The sequence below is a fragment of the Panicum virgatum genome, chromosome 9K (genome assembly GCF_016808335.1).
Source record: "Panicum virgatum strain AP13 chromosome 9K, P.virgatum_v5, whole genome shotgun sequence".
Lineage (NCBI taxonomy): Eukaryota > Viridiplantae > Streptophyta > Magnoliopsida > Poales > Poaceae > Panicum > Panicum virgatum.
Genome location: NC_053144.1, coordinates 51,362,368 through 51,381,787, shown reverse-complemented (window position 1 = coordinate 51,381,787; position 19,420 = coordinate 51,362,368). Strand labels below are relative to the sequence as shown.

The 19,420-nt window shown below is 42.7% G+C and overlaps 1 protein-coding gene and 1 pseudogene across 1 annotated transcript; one reads left to right on the top strand and one right to left on the bottom strand.

Moving 5' to 3' along the window:
• Positions 1 to 2,922, top strand: LOC120652099 (annotated as a pseudogene).
• Positions 2,798 to 10,919, bottom strand: LOC120652098. Its single transcript, XM_039929814.1, has 13 exons — positions 10,333 to 10,919; positions 9,242 to 9,391; positions 8,932 to 9,144; positions 8,756 to 8,845; positions 7,846 to 7,962; positions 7,185 to 7,454; positions 6,943 to 7,099; positions 6,526 to 6,603; positions 5,827 to 5,927; positions 5,253 to 5,423; positions 4,573 to 4,647; positions 3,795 to 3,890; positions 2,798 to 3,418 (listed from the first exon to the last, which is right to left on the bottom strand). The coding sequence occupies exons 1-13, from the start codon at positions 10,759 to 10,761 to the stop codon at positions 3,083 to 3,085; spliced, it is 2,283 nt and encodes a 760-aa protein (XP_039785748.1). The 5' UTR covers positions 10,762 to 10,919; the 3' UTR covers positions 2,798 to 3,082.
• Positions 10,920 to 19,420: the final 8,501 nt, after the last annotated feature.

Sequence of the window (19,420 nt, the reverse complement as noted above, 5' to 3'; positions counted from 1 at the left end):
CCCTCGCTTGCGTGGATGCATCGTTCGATCGTCTACTTCTGCAGAATCGTTTTCCCTGCCGCCGCCGCCGCCGCTACCCAGATCCAAATCTTTTTTCCCCTTCAGTTTCTGCTAGTACGGGCACTCCAATCCGTGCAGCTCGTCGCGGATTCATTTGCCGCGCGGCGGGATTACTGGCTGCAGCTGATTTTTCCCAGCTTCTTTTCCGAGTGTCAGGTCCTCGAATGAAGCGATGGCATCTGATGTAGGAGCCTCTAGCTTCCGGGAGCTGTACGGAAACATCCACACCCCCGCGGTGCTCACTGGCGCCGCGTTTGCGCTCGTCGCCCTCCTCCTCTCTCTCTCTCTCTCTGGCTCATCCTGCAGCACCTCAGATCGTACAGCAACCCAGCCGTAAGTGCAAGGGTTTTAGTACTTCTTTCCATTAGTACTTCACATCCCAAGAAAGTTGTGAACCCCTCTAGCCTGTCAGTTGTTCGGTGAAATGTCTCAAATGTAACCGAGGCTTATGGCTTTATTGTTATCCGTGTTGAAAAATTGCATTTTTTGTTTGTCCTTGCTGAAATTCTGCAGGAGCAGAAGTGGGTCACAGCTGTGTTGTTCATGGTGCCTGTATATGCCTCTGAATCTGTAAGTAGAAGCTCCACTTGTTCGTATGCCTATTCAAGTCGGGAAAATGCTACTGGTAGTACTAGGTTTGCATTCAACAGCAAACTATTTTGACAAAATGTCAAGTGTAGTTCTTCACGCTTCTAAAACAAAATTTCAGCGTCGAATGGACTTTTTTGCTATCTTGCTTCAACCAGGATGTTTTGATTTAGGATAATCCTCTTTTCCTTATACTTCATGGTACTGACATGAATTGATATCCCATTCCAGTTTTCAATTCTTTTCAGATAATTTCACTGTGGAATTCGAAGTTCTCTCTGGCTTGTGATATATTGCGGAATTGTTATGAAGCCTTTGCTCTGTATGCCTTCGGACGATACTTGGTTGCTTGTCTGGGTACTACTTCCTTATCGTACATTATCTGCGCCTATATCTCATTCTTCTTCTCTTTTAGAACTAGTCATTGTAGCCTTGTGATGATCAACTACATATCATGCTGCCAACTGTGTCATTCCTCTGAATTTGCTGTGGCATTGTGCTTCAGGTGGCGAACGGCAAGTGTTCAGGTTGCTTGAGAACAGAAAAAGGGAAGAGCTAACTGAGCAGTTGCTCAACGGTCAGGACAAGGCACAAGCTCAAAACCGAAGCAGAGTGCGCAGTTTCTTTTGTGACCCTAATGCTCTGGGAGAGAACTTGTATACAATTATAAAATTCGGTCTTGTGCAATATGTGAGCTCTTCTATAATATGTTCCCTCAGCCAGCACTGGCAAATAACGGCATGCCATAACCTTCTTTGACAAAATTGCAGATGATTCTGAAGACACTATGTGCTTTCTTGGCACTGATTTTGGAGCTTTTTGGAGCCTATGGAGATGGTGAATTCAAGTGGAACTACGGGTAATTCTGTTGTTTGGTTTTATGTGTTACTGAAATCAGCAATACATCTAGCTTTAGCAAACTAGAGATGGGGTCAGGTGATCTGTATAGAATTTTTATTGCATCACTTTCAGGTATCACGGACAGAACCTTCTTTCAGCTTTCCTCTAAAATAAATAAACTAGACTTCGCTTTTAAGTATTTTCTTTATAGTGTGCAAATATGATATGCTTCACTATTATGCAATTGTTATGTTGTTTTCTAACAATGTGTTATGCTTTCATATGCAGATATCCTTACATTGCTATTGTCATAAATTTCAGCCAGACATGGGCATTGTACTGTCTTGTCAAATTTTACAATGCAACACATGAAAAATTACATGCAATAAGGCCACTAGCCAAGTTTATAAGCTTTAAGGCCATTGTATTTGCCACTTGGTGGCAAGGAGTCGGCATAGCAATCATATGCCAAACTGGGCTCCTGCCCAAAGAGGGCAAAGTGCAGAATGCAATACAGGACTTCCTCATTTGCATTGAGGTAATCTTGTCACCTCACTGTGAACTATCTTTTCCTCTGTTACTTCAGCAAAGACTCTTATTGTTATTCTCATAGCTTTTCCTCTTTCACTCGAGTCAAAGTCTATTATTATTCTTGTAGATGGCTATTGCAGCTATCGTGCATGCCTATGTCTTCACTGTGGATCCATACCAACACATCCCTGTACTTGATCATGGGAAGGTCACATGTGAGGAGAGTAAAATGGAGGTGAAGGTAGATGTCAACGATGATAGGAACAGTACACCAACAAGTAAGAAGAAAGATACCCATGCTGAAGCTCCGGGTACAAGCATCAAAGAGAGCGTGCAGGATGTTGTTCTTGTTGGTGGCCACCATGTAATTGATCAGATATAATTTTTTTTATATGTTGGCTCCTGAATTCATCATGCGTAGCAGATAACCATTGGCTTGCTGTGCAGGTTGTCAAGGATGTTGCCCTCACTATCCCACAGGCAAATTGGACCTGTGGAGAAAGGTGTCGAGAAAGGCGTTGGGAAGATTCAGGAGAAGTTCCACATCTCACTGAAGCCAGGGGACAAGAAAAAACCTGAAGTTGATGTTGAGGAGCACATGACTGAGAATGTGGTGGATGGCAAACCTGTCACGGTCGACGCGGAGGTTGAAGTTGAACAAAAGGTGCAAGATGACAGCGAGGATGGCAAAACTGCTGTGATCGAAACCGAGGTGGAAATCCAAAGAACAGAGAAAGATACTAATGAAGTGTAGCCATCCTTGTTATGTACTGCTAACTCAAAAACATCAGAAGCTTGGTAGGAACTGGAAAGAACATGTACATAGTTTATGTACTCTTCCCCCTCTGTTTTGGGATTTGATCATCGTCTGTCTTTTAATACAGTGGTTAGAATTACATCCAACTTATGGTCCATTACTGCAAAATGTACATACAGATAACAGAGCCGTTCCTTGATCAAGCATTCAAAGTTAGATAAACACGTGATGCCCATCCTATACAGCAATAATGCTATTCACATTACCGTACAACACAAGCACACCGACTTGTATGCAGCGGTGCCCTCAGTTTGCCCCACCGCAGCACAGCTCCGAGCAGCACTCAAAGCATCCAAGGCACGCGAGGGCTGCACAGGCCTGCATCATGACAACTGCGCACTGATCGTTCATCTTGCTGCATGCCTTGATGAAGCACATGCAGCAGAAGCAGTCAGCCACGCGGCTGCAGCAGCCGACAGCCTTCTCAAATATCTCAAACTGCTCATGTGGTTTGATGTCTCCAAATCCTGTTGTCAGGTTCTCCCTTGTTGCCGTGACATCACCAAATCCAAGTGTCAGGCCACGAAGTGGCATCGCTGACCGCTCATCTGGGCTGCTTTGTTTTATTGGTTTATTCTTCGCCTGATCAAATACAGAAATATTAGTCACAGATTCTAGGGCCTGTCTAGCTTTGTTGGGCATAGAATGAAACATCAGATTGGTTCAAGAAGAAGTATGCTTCCAAGTCTCAGCATAGAAAGTTCGTCTACATGAGAAGGTGTGGATTTAAATCTTATGATTCTCAGTTCTTGGGAAAATTTTAACTTCATACAGCACAGTTGTAAGTCCATATTTTCAAATGGGCCAATTAAAATGTTTAAGAAATAGAAAATAAATGTCCTAAGCTAGGTTATGTACCTATCATTTTGTAGTTTGCATTCTTAATTAACTTGGATTGACAATAGCAAAAAATAAAAAGTTAGTTGTCAAAATATAACTCTTGTACAAAGCATTCTACCTGTTGTGCTGGATCTATTTTGTCCAAGCTAGTTTGAAGTAGGACCATGCGTGTGTACTCAGAAGGAAGGCTATTATGTATGCTTAATTTCACAACCTGTAAATTGGAGCAAAAGAAATGTGGAAAAAAATAATTATTATTAAGTGTAGAGAAGAATAAACAAACAAAAGGACATAACAATTTTTTGTTATAATATCTACAAAAGGAGGGTGATGTAACTATGTTATCCAGCAGCTTGCGACAGGCTGCAGCAACTATACATGTTGGCAGATTATAGCAGTGTATGGAACGGTTCCAGTTACATTGCATGGTGACCATATTTTGCTCTTGAAAAGAATGAAAAGAAGGAAAAAAAAGAAACAGATAAGGAAATAGCTGATCAATACAATAGTCGCAAACTTGCAACTCCATGATAGTGATTGCAAGGAACCATATGACTATTTCAAAGGATTAGCAGTTCAGAACTATTAATACCTTACATAAAGGCAATGGAAGAAAAGAATTATGAATGTTTCACAGGTAGATGTGAAGCTTGTCAAACCATCACCTTAGATAAACTTGTTAATGGCTCATAATTTTACACATGAAAATATTTATACGATGATTTTGGTCATTCTCTCACAGTTGTAATAATTTATTTTTTAGGATGTTAAACACTGCCCAAAAACAACCACATCAGTCAATCAAAACTTTGTACCCTACTTGCAGAGCTTCATTTAAGGACCTTGAACCGCTAGCTGATGTAATTTTAAAATTAGCCTGCAATAAATTCCATTACCTTTCTCTCGAGCTCCTTGTTCTCCGAAAGCCATGCTTTTGCTGTGAGAAGATCCATCTGTTGCTTTGCCAACAACTGAGATTCAAACAGCCAATACAACAATCACAACAAAGTCTTTGAGTCCCAAGCAAGTTGGGGTAGGCTAGAAGAAATCTGTTGTTTATTTCAAGGGTTAATCTCTCATGCCCACTGCAAACTTTAGTTCAAGGTACAATGGATATGCATAGAACTTCAGTTATGTGTCTAAGTGTGCCAGGAAAGGCAATGGTTTGAACAAATCAAGTCAAATAAAAAAACTACTTTTATTCATTTAGTGTTTCGTTTGGTTACCTTGGTTAATGTTGATATTGTACTAATCCTTAACTGGACACTTGAAATGATGCATAAACAGATGAGTAAGCTGCTTGCAATATTATGTTTACATTGTTACACAGTTACACTCTCAGGGTCAAGAAGCCACTTCAAACTGATGCAATTAAGTTCAGCCTTAATGTCCAGAAAAAAAACATTCTTTGTTTTGTACAAAGGTCTGTACCAGTAAGAACACAATTGAGAATCAAAGTTACTCAGCCACCTCTATTTGTGTATTTCATTGCCTGCTGTCCGTCAACAGCTCAGAGTAATTGTAAAACCAATCAACTGAGTGAAAATAACTAAATAAAGAGAATGGAGTATCTTACTTTGTCAAGAGGTATATCCTTTACATGGTGGACTTTCAGTTCAATTGATATCTCACTCATATCAGCCAAGTGACCCTTGGCGATAAGGGTCTCTGGAAGCTTGCCATGGTACCTTCCAGAAACACAGAGTGGATATTTCGCAGATACATCTGGAATGTATTCAGAATCCACCTGAATGGAAAAGAAAAGCTTGAATGTAAGAAACATATATTTTCCAGATAGGGTAACTAATGTCTTAAGATATAGAGACAGTTCACTCAACATTAATGAACTGCTTATTGCAATGATAAGGGCCTAAAATGCATGCATCTGCAAGGTATTCCTTGCTTCTCAAAATAGCTGCACAATCTATGGGATTCATTGTAGAATAGTTTACTCAGCTTTTTGCTATCCTCTTTCCAGCCTAATATATCAATTGGCATGGACAGTTTGTTCCTAGTTGATCTGTGTGCATGATGTAATTGAACTAGTCGATTTAATCTTACATCAGGACAACAGCAGAAAGGGTGGAGGACATGGATTGCTCTTTCACAGGCACCAACAGAACAGTTAAAGTAAACTAAAAATTACTCACCTCAAACTCTTGAATATGCTTTATAGCATCAATGGAAATATTCGATACTATTGTGTTTGAGGCTTTCTGGAACCATTGAACCATTCGACCCTCAATTGATCCTGAGGTGAAAAAAAAGTTTAGCTTTACAAATTTGATTAATCCCTATAATCTGTATAGTGTATTTCAGTCAGCATATTTGATATGCATTTAGTTTTGCTGAACAAGATTCGTTAATGCTTTTTATTTTGATCCTAGATTTGCTGAATTTAATGGAAATATAAAAAGATATCAGAAAGCACATTACACGAATAAGAATGGTAGTAATGTTGGCAGCCAATTAAATAAAAATATTTTTTCGCAACAAAAATCATTTTATCAGTAGCAGAATCAATCCAAACTTTTCATAATGCAATTACAAATCCTTTTAGTTCTAGCGAATTGGGTTAGGCCAAGTTTTGATCATGCAAGAGTAAAATAGTTTCCATAATCTTCATTTTTGCTCTGGAAGAAACCAAGATGGGGTATTTGAAGTTATGTTCATGTTATCTTCTACTGATAAGTGATACCTGATCATCTAGGCAAACTACAGCAGGGAATGTCAAAGAAGAAAGAAAACCTAAAAGTTAGGACAAAATAATTAGAGCATAATGAAAGTTTTGAATTTTCATTACTAGATTGTGTGTGCTTCCAAGATAAAAGGGAGAAACATGTAAATACCTGTATCAAATGCAGCAGCATAGTGACCCTTACCAATTGATGCCAACATCCTCAAGAAATAGTGGTTGCAATATGAACCTTGTTTCCGGTCAAATAAAATGATTAGAAAATGTATCAGACAAGTAATCAGCAATTATGTAATGAAATCAAATTTTATGCCCAACAAATGTAGAGAACAAGAAACAACATCATTATTGTGCTTTAGTTCCTTCACAAGAGTTAAGGACTACACTTAACAAACTTTAGAGACACAAAAGCAATCAACTTAAACAGTGTATATTTTGAATTTTGATAGAATAATGTTGGACTGCAGACTAATATCTCATTCACGACTCAAGAAAACAAACAAAGATTTGCCAGTATAGCTTAGCCTGACCAGTTGAGTGATACATAACCAGAAATAATATGAGATATTACCTAGTCCAAAAGTAGAAACACGAGGAGACTTAGGTCCTCTATTCACGAGCTGAGTTTTCACAGTATGGCAGATATTCCGTTCATCATCAACTGACCCGTCGGTAACGAGATAGATTTGTGGAAGAGCACCATGAGAATTTGATAGCAAAGTCATTGCCTTATATCCAAAAAAGAGGGAAAATATGAGCCACAATGGTGACATTAATCATATGACAAATGATAACTTGTTATAATCTTCATACCTCACTCAAAGGATGCATGATGTCAGTTCCACCCTGAGCAACAAAGTTTAAGTCCATCCATTGGATAGCATTTTCTATTGTTTTATCATTTACTTGCTCCAAACATGATGAGAATGAGTGAAGCTCATCATTAAATGCTATTATGTTGAAAAAATCTCCTTGAACAAGATCAGAGAGAGCAGTAGCCATGGCATTCTTAACACTCTCAAGTGGTTTTCCTTGCATGCTTCCACTTGTATCAATGATATAAACAACAGCCTTTCTGAAGACCTATCAGATCACTAAAATGAGATATATTGCACTAAAAGGGTAACTTTATGAATATAAAACGGGGGATCACATAATAAATCTTATTTCATATTGAATAAATAATTGTCCGCACCACTAAATCAAGTTACTGTGTCCAAGAAACGAAAGATTTCAAGCTAAGGTAAAAAATATATCAACATGTTTGACAAACAAAGCACCAGAAATTTAGAGCTATCTGTGTTGGGGGGGAAAAAAGAGGTAATTTTGCATTCAGCTTGCTAGAACATTGTACCTAGTACCTACTGACTTTACCTCAAGGAAAAACCATTTCTAACCATCAGCTGTTATCCACTAACAAATGTTTACACATGATGCTACGACAACAAGACAATAACCAAGGAAGAGCAACTACCTTTCTGTCCTCATTCCTTCCAGGTAAAAGAAAAAGGCAGAACATGTCTCTGTCATCATAATCACGCAATGTTGAGGGCTTCACGAGAACTCGACCAGACAAATCACCAGAGTAAACCTACAGGCATGACAAAAAGATAAGTTGGGTAAAACTAAAAGATTTCATTCTCATCTCCACTACAAGTATTAGTCAAATTGGAACAATCAACTCCGCAAAGCATCCATTTCAATATTAGCAGATAATTTTCTTTCTTGAACTGGCAGCAAAGCTGCCGTTATTGTATTATGAAGGAAAAAGGAGGTGTACATTGCCTTGTCGGACAAGCCAGTAAAGAACCAATAAAGATAGAAACCGGGAAACAAATAAACCACACAAAACTCACACAATACAAGAATGAACATAGCACAGGAAACCAGTAGACTTAAAGGCCTGGTCATTGATCAATAAACAGAATAAGGATAAGACTCTCACTGTATGAAAACATTAAATGACCTGCAAGTTATCATAAAATTAATTTTTTTTAAGAAAAAGGAGAGACCTTGCATGTAAATGTATATACCTGCCAAGAATACATATGCTCAACTTTACATACTGAACAGCAATCATAGCATAGCTTTGGTCACAGTATCAAGGTAAAATTACGTCAAGTATGCCATTTGCATAGTTGTTCTATTCAAACCCCAGAAGACATGCACGACGTCCAAGTCTTATGCTCATCATACATGGGAAGTTGATTAGAGAAGTCAAACTAGAAGTACTTCCAACTTCACATCTTAATAAATAAAACCCATTATGCTTTCGATATTTGAATGGCCACAGATACAGGACTGACAAAGAGGCAAAGAGCACAAGCATAAACAGAAATATCAAATAGGTATAGGTAATCCAGAAAAGGTGTGGGGTAACTTACAGTATATGTGAAGGTAAAATCTTTGGTTGACCAATTCTCAACAGCAGCTTCATGCAGGAAAGACAATTTCTCACTCTGCCTGCCTTTTTCCTGAAATTGCAATAAGAGGTCATTCTGTAATTATATGTTGCGGAGGTTCTCCTAGTATCAGCAAATAGCAGTAAATACTTGATTACCTTCAAGGGGTGGCTTGTCCCCTGCAAAATAACCTCTTTACTCACACCACTATTAACAGTCAACTGTATTTTCTCCTTTTTCATGAAAACCTTTGGCAAAGGATTCACAAACTGTGGAAAACGAAAAGGAACTTCAACAGAAAACTGTCCATTGTCATATAGCAACTTCTGTGACCACCTGATTGTGGCAAAAATATCTTCTCCGCCCCCGACCTTATCAAATAAAAAAAACAAATCAACAAAGGCCAAAGTGGCTGGTAGAAGCTTGAAACTTCACAAGGTAGCAGTTGTTGAAGTGCATAGAAGGTACCTGTGGTATTGTCAAGGAAAACAATTCCTGTTTCAAGAGACCCCCACTCTCAGGCATGGAAATCTTCACAGCACTGTTATCCTCGGTATCAATTACATGAGTATTGTACGATCTTTTTCCAACAGTAACCTCAGCGCCTAGAATTGAACCCTATTAGTGAAATTATTCTTTAGACTGTGACCAGCAGAAAATCACATGAAGAATTGTTTCAGATAATATAAGCATCGAAGACTACTGCCAATAAAACCAAAGTAGCAAAGATATAATTTTATTAATTAAATCATTAGATGTTTACAGACATGGCATGTACATTTCTTAATATTCAAGATTCTGCACAGTATGACTTCAGTGTACCAACATCAGAATGTAGAAGAGATATTATACCAAAGAGACATCAACCTAATAGGTTTTAGTAAATTTCCTGGAGAAAACCAAGCTTCTATCCAAATTAATAGTCCGTCGTATGACTTCAGTGTCTCTAAATTACAGTTGAAAGTGTGCATTTCGTTTAGGCAGAATAATGGATTCCATCCAGCAAAGTAATTGTCCAAACCCTGTGCTACAATAAGTAGCACCAAAGAATGCAAGTGACTTCGTCAAGTGAAAGCATCTGCTGGAAAAGGGTACAGGTGTACAGCGACAGCTATTCTTTTGCAAGTCCAAGCCGTTATGTCTTTCTTGTTGCTTATCTTCTCGCATGGAAAGCAAGGAATGGGTCTTGCTTTGTTGCGAAACTATGCTGGAATCCACTGGCAACAGAAAGGCAGAGCGATGGCCCCGTACAGCATGCCCAAGTGTCACCCCCTAATGCTCCAACGAAATGCAGCTCAGGAGTAATGACATGATGGCAGAGAAGTAGGTCCTGATATTTTTTCCGGGAGCACAGTCCAAATTGCATGATAGTGCACAAGCTAAATCGAGGGGCCCATCCACCAAACCGGAATCAAGCTGCCGGGGCGGGCACGAAACTCAATGCTAATCATTCCAAGGCCTAACCATACCCAAATCTAGCACAGCAGCAGCAGATTGAGGAAAAACAGATCGGTCGAGAACGAAAGCAGCAAGGGGTAGGAAGACGGCGGATGATGGACCTGGTGTCCCATGGGCACGACGACGCGGCAGTGGCACGCGCGGCTGCGCGTGACGCAGTGCACCCACCAGCGCGCGCGCAGGGCGACCTCGGCCGTGGCGCACCCCCCGGCGACGCAGTCGACGCGGAGGTCGACCTCCCGCATCTGGAGCGGGATGAGCGCGGGCGGGTCGAGGCGGCCGTAGACGTGGGGCTGGTAGCTGGGCACGTCGGGGCTGTCGACGGCGCCCGGGTCGACGACGACGGCGTACGCCATGGGCGCCGCGGGGAGCAGGTGCTGCAGCCACGCGCCGTGCACCGCGGCGGGGTCGTCCCGGTCCATGCCCTGGGGCGGGCGCGGCGGGGGCAGGCCCCCGCCGCCCGGCAGGACGAGGCGCTTGGTGAGCTTGAGGCCGTCGTCGACCGCGCGCGCGAAGGCCTCCTCCGCCATGGCTGGAAGCGGGGAGGGGGGCTCGGCGCGGGGGAGGCGTGGAGCAGGAGGTGGGAATGGCGGTGGGCGGGGGGGAGGTTGTGGATCAGCTAGCCGCGGGAGGGGAGGAGCGATGGCGGAAACGCAAGTTGGTTTTGGGCGTGGTTTAAGGGAGGTAAACTAATCCAGCTGGGAGAGTGGGGGAAGGAAGACGAGGCGAGACCATGTGGGAGCGGTGAGCTTACCAGCCGGGCATGGAGATGGATGGAGCCCTAGAGCTTACCATTGGCCCATGGACTGATGGAGACCTGTCGTTTTTCTCGTGCTCCCATGGATGGATGTCGTCCACGCACCCAATGCATGATGGCGCGATGGCAATGGGACGTTTTCGCAGCTTCTGCGGTGGACTGCCAAATAGCCTAAACTATACTCCCTCCGTTCCAAATTATAGGTCGTTTGATTTTTTTGACATTAAGTTTGACTACCCGTCTTATTCAAAAAATTTATGCAAATATAATCAAATTTAAGTTATTTTTGAAATACTTATATTAATAAAGCAAGTCACAACGAAATAAGTGATATTTTGCACAAATTTTTTAATAAGACGAGCGGTCAAATTTGGAGTTGAAAAAGTCAAACGACCTATAATTTGGAACGGAGGGAGTAGTATTATTCATTTTAAACCATAGTTTATTTTACTCTTAATATTCAAAAACATCAACTACTTTGATGTCAAATTAGTTTTGTCAACTTCACCAGAAACATACTCCGGTGATTTTGATATTGCAGTTGTTATCATGATTTTTTTATAAAACAGTTAAAGACAGAAAAGCTTAAACAAATGGAAAACTAAAGTGAAATGGAATAAGGCAGAAAAAGTAAATGAAACGCGGGTGTAGCAGAAAATATCTATCCATTAATGTGCATATTTAGAGAGGGCAAAGAAGAAGAAGGGTGAAGCTAGGGGAGGTGAGGTTACCAGCGGCTCGCGGTTCATTTCCCGCGTGCGGACAGAGAACGGGCAAATCTCGCTGGTCTTGGTCGAGCTTCTCGGTAGTACGTTTAGCGAGATTGCCCGTCGTCCACACAGCACCACTAATTTTATGCTCTTTTTTCCAGCGTGAGCGCGCGAAATATTGCTTATCGGATTCCGATTAAGATTACGACCGATGGATCAGAGAGTCATGGTTGCTTTAGAAACAATAGAGATAGAGATTATTAAATAAGTTTATTAAAATCCTCAGCTACTACAACATCAAACTAAGCTTATCGAATTTACCGTGAGCACGCGCTCATACTTCATTGTGTATCATTTGATATTGCAATCATAATTCTATTTTTTATAAATAGTTAAAGTAAAAGAAAAAAACTTAAGAGAAGTGCAACGCCGTTGCAGCAATATTCTATCCCAACGTGCACATTCGGAGAGGGGCAAAAGAAAAGCAAACGTAGTGCACTTGAAAGGGACGGTGACCGGTGAGGTTACCGTAGACCTATCATTTTCTCGCGTGTGGACGGAACGGAACGGAACGGACCTACGGCCCCGCCTCGCCTCCCGGCATCGCTTCCGCTTCGGCTTGCTCTCGGCCGGAGAGCGACCTCGTCCCGTCGGCAGGAACCACGCGGGGCCCAGGAACCCGTCCGCAGAGCTCCCCCGGAAGACCGCGGGCCACGTCACGCCGCCCTGGACGGATGCGGTGGCCGGTGACTGGTGATGGGCTCGCGCGGCCGGCGGGGGCGAGCAGGCGCAGATCAGTTATAACGGCTAGTTTGGTGGGCCGCGTGGCGCGTCCAGTGAGGCTGCGGTTTTTTTATTTTTTTATTTTCGTTTTTTAAAAAATATATATTCAATTTGGAAATTTATATGAATATACCCGGCAGCGGGGCGGCAGGGGCATTTCTGAAAAAAAAATTGTGGAGAAAATTGCGCACAGGTCTCTGGGGCAGGCAGCTGCGCGGCCGGCCCCCAGGCCGCCCGGCCGTAATTTTTGTAATTTATCCCTTTTCGCGAAAGAATTTCACATATGTGCTCTTTTTGTATCTTTTTGCAGAAATAGACCCTGAGGGTCGGCGCCGAGATAACACGTCTTGGCGCCACAGATCACGGCGCCGAGGTGCCACGCACGCACAAACAATCTAGTGAATCTTCGAACTTGCCTTTAATATTTTTGGATCTTTTCAGGAGACTAGAATACTGTGAACCACACATGAAATATAACGTTAAGAATTAAGAACTAAAAACTGCATTACACAATGTAAACTATAGGAATTACATCATAATACAACGTTAATGAAACACACATCAGACATGCAGTGGCATGGCAGAACACGTTGCAACTACGGTAAACAGATTCTGAACTAAGCTAACATGCCTTAGGTAATTTTAAAAAAAACACAACAAACACAACGATGCAGCATGTCACTAGCACTAGGTAGTCCTAGTAGCCATACCCCCACGTAGCAAACTGCGTTGAGCCTTCTTCGCAGTATCCACCCATTGCAGGTGGTGCAGGCGGTGGTGCCGGAGGGGCAGGGCCCTTCTTCTTGTGACAAGGGCAGTTGCAGTAAGGAATAGTGCATGGTTCATCCTGTGAAGCGGCAGCATTGCTGGTATCATCATCTTCGTCGTCTTTGTTACCCTCGCTCACTTCCTCGTAATGGTTCACCTTGCATTCCAGATCAAATATCTTTATCTGGAGGTACTCGATGAACTCCTGAATTGAATCAATTGGTGCAGGATCGACCCACCTGGTAAACCACAGTTTTCTGGAGCATCTGAAGACTGCAAAATAAATTTCATGTAAGGTGTCTCAATGAAGATAAAGAAATAAGACAACCGAGTATTACCCATGTGTGTGGGCATTTGAAGAAACGCCGACCGCCATCCATCCCGTCGGTGCACATCTGCACTAAACAGTCCTCACCATGTCTGCATTTTGGCCATGGTTCTCTACGTTTATCGTATTGTCGAAGAGGAGTTTCATTGGTAAATTCACTCTTGTGCTGTGGCGGAAACTCAAACACTGGTTCCGGAAAGGAATCAGGTCTAAGAGGCCCCTCCCATATTATGGGGTCTCCCTTTCTCCCCCATTTTCCTTTCCCAAAACCGTAGTAATTCTTCCCGCTAGACCCACCTCCAGACATTGGGTATACAATGAGCTTTGGTGTTTGAGTGCTGCTGGGAGTTTACAAACTTTGGAGTATTTATAGGCACATAAAGGTCTGATACCCGGAGTGTGGAGTGTAAATGCACTTGAAAAGCCTACATAACAACACAGTGAAGAGGCTAGCTGACTGAACACTGAAAAGGCTAGATTCAATTCTCGAACTGACTACTCGATGCATCTCTGTGCATGCAGAGCATCTAAGTGCATGCAGACTCACAGCACTGCATCGCTGCCGCTCGGTCGATCGTGCCTAGATGCCGTCTTCCCCACTACACACTACAGACCTTCGCCGTAGAATGACAGTTCCGTCGTCCTCGCCCGAGAGACTGCTTCGAAGGTGAGCTGGTGTGGTTGCTGTGTTGTCATATTTTTTTGAAATGGTGAAAGGGCACTGCTATTGGGTTGTCGTCTTTTGTCACGTTTGTCTGGGCAAACAATGCGACATATGGGAAACTCGTGATCGCCGTGCTGAGCAGTGGCAATCTGTTATCTCGTACTCGCAGCTAGATACACTATGGTCCCTATTTTGAGCTATACGAGCGTGTCACAAAATTTACTCTGTATGCGGTAGTCGTCATCATCGTCGGCGGGATCTCGGCCGCTAACTCCTCCTGCACTTAACTTGTCCTTCATTAAATCACGAAAAAAATTCGCAAGAACTTCCCTTATTTCACGAGAATTATAGAACCCACAAACATAACAAGTTCACATCAATAATATATATAGAAACAAATGACAAGTAAACTACCACAATCATAAACAACCATAATCCGAACAGTCGAAACAGTCCATAATAACAATAGAGAAACAAGTGCCAACAACTAACCACCCCTATCATTCCGACCTCTCTTACGTTGTGCGTGTACGTGATATGTAGGGTAGCTATGACGGTCTGGTGGCCTCATGTCTCTGGAAGGACGGCGTAACAAAGTCACAGGTGTATGCAAGCTGGGATCATCGTCCTGGGCAGGCGTAGCAAACAACCGTGTAAAGTCGTACAAGGAGGCCGCGTCGTTGTCTTCAGACCACCCTACAGATCAAAAAAAATAAGCAACATTCAATAGGTGAATGCAATTCCGTACAAATTATACTACGTACCCTATGTTCCAGGTGGTGGTGGTGGTGGATAGGAAGAAGCTCCTTCATATCCTCCTGGTGGCGGCATAGGGTGATACGAAGACGGCCCCACTCCGGTGAACTGTTGTGATCCTGAGTATAAATAATAACGTATGAGCCTTCGACCATAAAACATAAGCAAATAAAATTATGCACCACATATTTACCTAAAGTCCCTCCAGCTGGTGGCATAGAGGTAAACTGGGTTCTTTGAAATGGAGCCCCTTGCGAGGCACTTGGCCCTCCATAGGGCTGAGAACCGGGGTACTCGTACCCTGTGTGGAGTCGTATTTAAATACTGCACATAAACATACGGATCGGTAAATATCACACCATATCTTCGTATTGTCGGTGGTATAAGGGAGGCTGCTGTCATGCGGGACCACAAGAAACCGACGTCGACGCTTGCGACGATCCGTAGGAATCCTCGTACTCCGTCCGCGTACCAAAGGCCTGAAGGATGCCTCGGGCTCTATCACGTTGAGTGGTCCAGGCCTCGAGTTGTGCCGGCATGCTCATCGTAGACCCGCCATGAATCCTCATTATATTCAGTGAGCAATCTAATTCAAGCAACCTACATGCCTCGAACTGCAACCAAAAAAATTTAGTATACAAATCTTAAAAGATCGAAAATGCCGTCAACATTTACTCACCGCCCCCAGCTAATGCCTCATCCCTGTGTCGTGCATAGCGATCCTGCGAAGTCGCAACATGCGGGTGTAGATGCATGTCAACATACGTCAAACGTCAACGAGTCTTCGGTTCGTACTAGGTCAGATACGCCCGAAACGAAGGCTCAGTGTGTGGACCGGTATCCTCAGCCAACTGCTCGCCTGCATCATCCCACGCAGCCACCCATGGTTGTAATCTAGTGACCCCCATTATCGAGAAAGGATGTCCAGCCCTTGATAAACTGCACGTTAAATAGAAATTAGTTTCATATTATTAGTACATGGGGACTTATACATTTTTGTTACCTATGATCGTGGCGCTGAACATGATCCAACGCTGAAGACACAGGGAAAGACTGGCGTCGACCGAACTGCATCATGACTCTATCCGGGTAGTGGGCCTGAACTGCAACGTCGTATATCAAAGCCCTGGTCCTGTGTGCACACCGAAAATATCACAAGCGGTGCACGTGCGGCTATAGCCGAAAGATTGTATGGCTCCCACACAATGTCTTCTGGGGTCAATCGATCAAATTCGGCAACAAACTCAGGATAAAACCGCCGGGTCTGTACATGTGCCCATGTTTTCTGCAAAAATAAAAATTATGTGTCCATAAGAAAGGTATTGAGGGAACAATGTATGACCATAGTATGCATAGAATATAAATTTTTATCGGGTCCATACCTGTCGAGAGTACCAGAGAGTCCCCATGGTGGGTCTGTCGTCTTCCGTGTCACCGTACATATCCGGCTTGTACGGTGACTGGTCAATCATGGGACGACCAATAGCAATCCTCTCGTAAGACCAAAGCTGTAGCAAAATTGGGCACCCCGTTAGGACAGCATTCCTATCATTCTGCCGTGATGCCTTGCAGAGTCCACGATATGTGCATGCAAGAACCGCTGATCCCCAACTATATAAGGATATGGCATCCTCATCTGCATCGGCGATCTCCTGTGCGTAGGGCAGAAGCACCATATCCACACAGTGGCCGTGTGAGTTGTTGAACATGATGTACCCAAACAACCACAACAGGTATGCCTCGAGTGATCTAGTCACGCTGTACTCATCAGCATCGGCTGCCAACAGATCCGGCTGCAATGAAGTACGAACATTGAGAATAAGAAACACATGAGGTATTTCAAAGCCATAAAATACATCAACATATCGTTTTGTACGAAATTGTACCTGAAACTGTAGGAGCAATGACTTGGAAGGGCCTTTCGACTGTGGGTGCTCATTTAAATCTTCAAGATCAATCGTGGTGGCAACACCTGTAAAACGTTCCTCAAGATCCTCCAGCCACGTAGAAGGTACCACGCGGGGCCCGACAGCGTCTCCGGTGATAGAAAGACCAAGCAGCATCGCAACGTCCTGCAAGGTCGGTGCCATCTCCCCACAAGGGAGGTGGAACGTGTGTGTCTCAGGTCTCCATCTATCAACGAGAGCTGAAAGTAGAGACCTGTCTAGCTTCACCAAAGCACTCTCAGCAAGACGAGCCACAGTGAGAAGACCTGCCTCGCTCAGCCTGCATCATATAGTGCACAAATGTTAATATATTATATAATGAAATGTATAACGGATAAAAGCAGAAAATAGACGACATATCACCTGGGCACCCATCGTGGGTCTACAGGAACTAACTCTGCAGGTGGACGTGGACGCAGCACGTTTAGTTCTTGGTGCCGAACCTTCGCAAGAAAGGACCAGTGACCCGAGTCTATTGTTGGGTCTAGCAACGCAGGAGTAACCCCGGTCATACCTACCACGTAAGATCAAAACAATACAATACAATCACACACATCTAAATATTTCTAATAGTTCTTTATATTTCCTAAATAATTTTTAAGATTTTCTAACAATTTATAATAATTTCTAATTTTTTCTAACATTTTATAAATTTTCTAAAATTATCTTGCAATTTTTAAGACTTTCTAATACTTCTCTAACAATTTTCTAGTATTTTCTAATATTTAATCTAGCAATAATCACTACTAACATTAATTAATTAGATTGCTAATGTACTATATCAACGCTAATCACTACAAGTAACTACACCTAAATGTACCACTAATTAGTGCTAATAATAATTAAACTGATTGCTAATCTACTGTTTCAACAAAATAGTTTCTATAATTTTCTACAATTTTCTAACATTCTCTACAATTTTCTAACATTTTCTATAATTTTCTACAATTTTCTAATATTTTTTACAATTTTCTAATATTATCTTGCAATTTTTTTGATTTTCTAATACTTCTCTAACAATTTTCTAGTATTTTCTAATACTAAATCTAACACTAAATGTACTATATCAACGCTAATCACTATAAGTAACTGCACCTAAATGTACCTCTAATCACTCCTAACAATAATTAAACTGATTGCTAATCTACTGTTTCAAAAAAAAATTACAACAAAATCTATTTATAAAATGTAGAAAATTTTAGTTACCTACAGTCGCCAGCTTGAAAATCCGGCAGAGCTTCGCCGATTTGACTCTCCCTCACCCCTCCTCTCCCTCTCTTTTCTTTTTTTCTGGATTTTTAGTGAGGCAAATGAGGGAGTGAGGGGCAGCCAACACCTTATATAGGGTTGGGGAGCGGTCGCCCCGCAGCCGGGCGGCCAGGGCCGGCCGCCCCGCTGCCGGGCGACCGGCCCCAGGGACCTGCGCGCAATTTTCTCCGCGAATTTTTTTTTCAGAAATGCCCCTGCCGCCCCGCTACCGTGCGGCCGGGACCGGGCCGCCCGGCAGCGGGGCGGCCAGGGTATAGTCATGTAAATTTTCAAATCGAAAATATATTTTTTGTAAAAAACAAAAATAAAAAAAACCGCCAGTGAGGCTGGCAGGAGAGCGAGAGCCTCCTGGACCCGGCCCCTCGCTCGGGAGAGCGAGAGCCTGCCGCGACCGCGAGGCAACGGCCAACCTGGTCGAGATCAACCCGCAGCTGCTGGGGCGCTCGACCACGTGCCGGCGTGAAGGTGAAGACAAGTACAGGCTGTTTCTTTCTTTGCTTTTTATCAAAAAGAAAGACCATGCGCAGAAGGCTGGCTACAGCAGGCCGGCGTTGCAACCAGACCCTGTTGATCCGGGAGGCAAAGGCAAATGATCAAGCTCTCCACCGTTACCATTCCTCCGCATGTGCTCAGATGGCCTGGCCCTGCGCCCTCACCCACTGACATCCATCTCCATCATCCAAGGCCCCGCCTGCTATACTGATGTGGGGATTCCCTCCTCATCTCTGCTATCCAGAAATTTTAGAGCCTTTCTGGTTTGTTTCAGCCACGCCTCGCGCTCTCGTGAAATGCAGGGGTTCAAAATAGAATATCACTTTGAAAAAGTAGTACAAAATCTTGAATTAAAAAGGATTGGAGGTGCGCCTAAGGGTCACCTCTTTACACCCCTAGTGAAATGAATAAATTTTGTCTCCGTACAGAGTCATATATAGAAAGAGCTAGCACAACATATATATATATATATATATATATATATATATATATATATATATATATATATAATCATAATTTCTTCATGCATGCGACTTCGTATGAAGAGAAAAAATTGTATAAAAAATAATTAATCTCGATGAAATCTATCTATAACTTTTGACCTTTCTTGAGGCAGCTTAGTTATTCACCTGATTCAGTCATTCTACATTTAGATGAAAAAAAAAACAACGCAAATTTGGCAGATACATGTTAGAAACTTAGCTATAAATGAAAAT